Source organism: Limulus polyphemus, unplaced genomic scaffold (genome assembly GCF_000517525.1).
Source record: "Limulus polyphemus unplaced genomic scaffold, Limulus_polyphemus-2.1.2 Scaffold881, whole genome shotgun sequence".
NCBI classification, from domain to species: Eukaryota; Metazoa; Arthropoda; class Merostomata; order Xiphosura; family Limulidae; genus Limulus; species Limulus polyphemus.
Genome location: NW_013666491.1, coordinates 108,717 through 111,120, shown reverse-complemented (window position 1 = coordinate 111,120; position 2,404 = coordinate 108,717). Strand labels below are relative to the sequence as shown.

The following is a 2,404-nucleotide window of genomic DNA, read 5'->3' as shown; positions in this document are numbered from 1 at the left end:
ACGTTTAGATTGAATGGTAATTTATAATCAGTCACAAGAACGTCGAATCTGAATCACTTGAAAAAACACGGGGGTGCTTAACTTTTTTCCAGGTGTATATATATAATATATTAAAACTGAAATGTGACTGTATTTTACAAAATACTAGTCCACTAAAACACAGCCAAGACAGGTAAATTGTAAAGGCCAGTTTTATATTCTTGGATATGGTAACATGAGTGCACATGCACCTGATCATTGCAACTTCTATGTTAGCCAGGCACAGCTGAAAGGTTAACATAACAAAAATAATAAATATATAATGTTATGAAATTTAAGCTATTTAGACTAAACATTTGTGCTTTCATTTTATAATTTATATTCATTCTAAAACAAAATAAGTATAATTTATATTTACTTCCAAATTTTTAATGGAGGTTACGAAGTTGGTCAAATTGAAACAACAATACAAAGATACGGTAGTAAAAATAACAGATAAAATATAAATGTTTTATCTAACAAAATTTGATAATTATCTGGAGGTTATAAAGATTTCACATGTGAAATCTGAAAATGTTCTGATGCATAAAAGTATTTTTAATCTTAAAATCAAAAATACTTTGCATGTTGGATAGTCAACACTCTAAAAGAAAAAATTTTATGAAAAAATCTTTAATTAAAAAATCTTAATACTTAATTTAAAAACTTGATATTTTGTGTACAAAAGCCTTGTAATGTTTACCAATAACCTGAAAATTTTGTAAACATATAACTACATTATCAAAAATCATAGTATAATTACTTTCATGGTTACAAGCTGGGCAGATTTCACCCAGCCTGTAATGGAAGGGTTAATTAAATGTACTTTAATGCATAATATAGGTTAACTGGAATAGTAAAAGGAAATATCAGCAGCATTGTAAAACAATATGGTGCTGCACTTAAATATCTAAGAAAGTTTTATACGTTTTTTCATTTTCAATAATCTTACTTCAAATAATGAGGTTGATCTAAATAGCATTTTATTAGGAAACTAGCTTTTCATACTTTTAGCCTTCTTTTTATTCTTGTTTTTCCTTGACCGTCTTTTCTTATTTTGTACGATCAGATGAGAGCTGTTATGAGATTGATGCTCTAACATCCTCAAGAAAACATGTGTGGTTTCCACTAAGTCTTTCAGATAGGATCTATAACAAGAGCAACAACATCACATAGTAAATCTTTTCATAAAGTAGATCATAAAGTGGTATAACAGAAACAAAATAAATTCCTAGAGTAAGCTGTTAGGCAGAAGTTTTAAAAAATCATCTTCGTATAACAAAATTTTCAGGAAAAAAAATTACAGCTATAATCTAATTTTACAGCAATTATTGATTTATTTTTCATCATTAACTTAACACATTCTTTTCAGCAACAGATTTTTTCATATATATTGTTTATGGAACTATTTACATGAGTAACTGCTTCTAAAACAGTATATAAAATGTTCTTACCACATTCTTAGTTAGGTATGTAACTTTAAAGTACATATATTTTCACAGTCATTGTTCATGAAAAAAATTTTACTTGTGCATCTGCATTATAAGAATGATTTATTCTTGTGGTATTTTAATATAATAAAATCACACAGTTAACTTTACTAGTATGAATTTCCAAAATTAGGCAAATCTGGCAGTAGATACCTTTTGAACAACTAACTAAAAATACTGAATTAAGAGACTTTGTAGTTTCTGTTCTAAGACTTGTTTCACAAATTTCAAGGTAGTTTCTTCATGGTAAAAATATTTGTCCACTTCTGATAGGCCTAATAACATGAATTAGTAGTTCAATATAAAAGAATAAAATAAAAGATAAACTTACTGAATAAAAGGTTAAACAAAAACTGAAACTTACCTAGGAAGTTTGACCTCATCATAGTTCATCAGTAGAGTTAGCAGTAAGTCTCGGTACTCTACCATGTAAAATATGTTTCCTAGAACATAAAAATCACAAATAGTTTTAGATATACAAACTTCAAATAAAATATTTAGTTGCACAAAGTCTAGGCTAATACTTCATGATACAGAATCACCTTGACTTGTAGAATTTTTGTGATTAGCAGGTTTCAACTCCTCAAAACATGACTGTTATCTACATTGTTTCTTAGTTTTTAATACAGTCACATACAAAATAAACATCTTTTCAATTGAAAAATTAAATTTTTTTGTTTCATATATTTTTTTAGTCCCTTTGCATGATACCTTCTTGAATTTGGGAAATAATACACTAGTCTTATATACGGCAAAATTTACTATATTGTTACGTATCTGCTCATTTGTTAATTTCCGGTATAAATTCTTTCTGAGAAACTTCAGCGATACAAGTCCTTTCTTGGTTAAACCAGTTTATTCTTTCTCGATACAAACTTTTAATACACAGAATTTCC

The 2,404-nt window shown here is 27.5% G+C and overlaps 1 protein-coding gene across 1 annotated transcript in view; it reads right to left on the bottom strand.

The window, feature by feature from the left end:
- The window catches only part of LOC106461021 (protein timeless homolog), an 82,080-nt gene that overhangs the window by 44,574 nt on the left and 35,102 nt on the right, over positions 1–2,404 (bottom strand). The window contains exons 12-13 of the mRNA XM_022387829.1: positions 1,873–1,951; positions 1,027–1,166 (exon numbers count right to left, since the gene is read on the bottom strand). Of these exons, the coding sequence (XP_022243537.1) occupies positions 1,027–1,166; positions 1,873–1,951 (219 nt within the window). The remainder of the gene's footprint in view (positions 1–1,026; positions 1,167–1,872; positions 1,952–2,404) is intronic.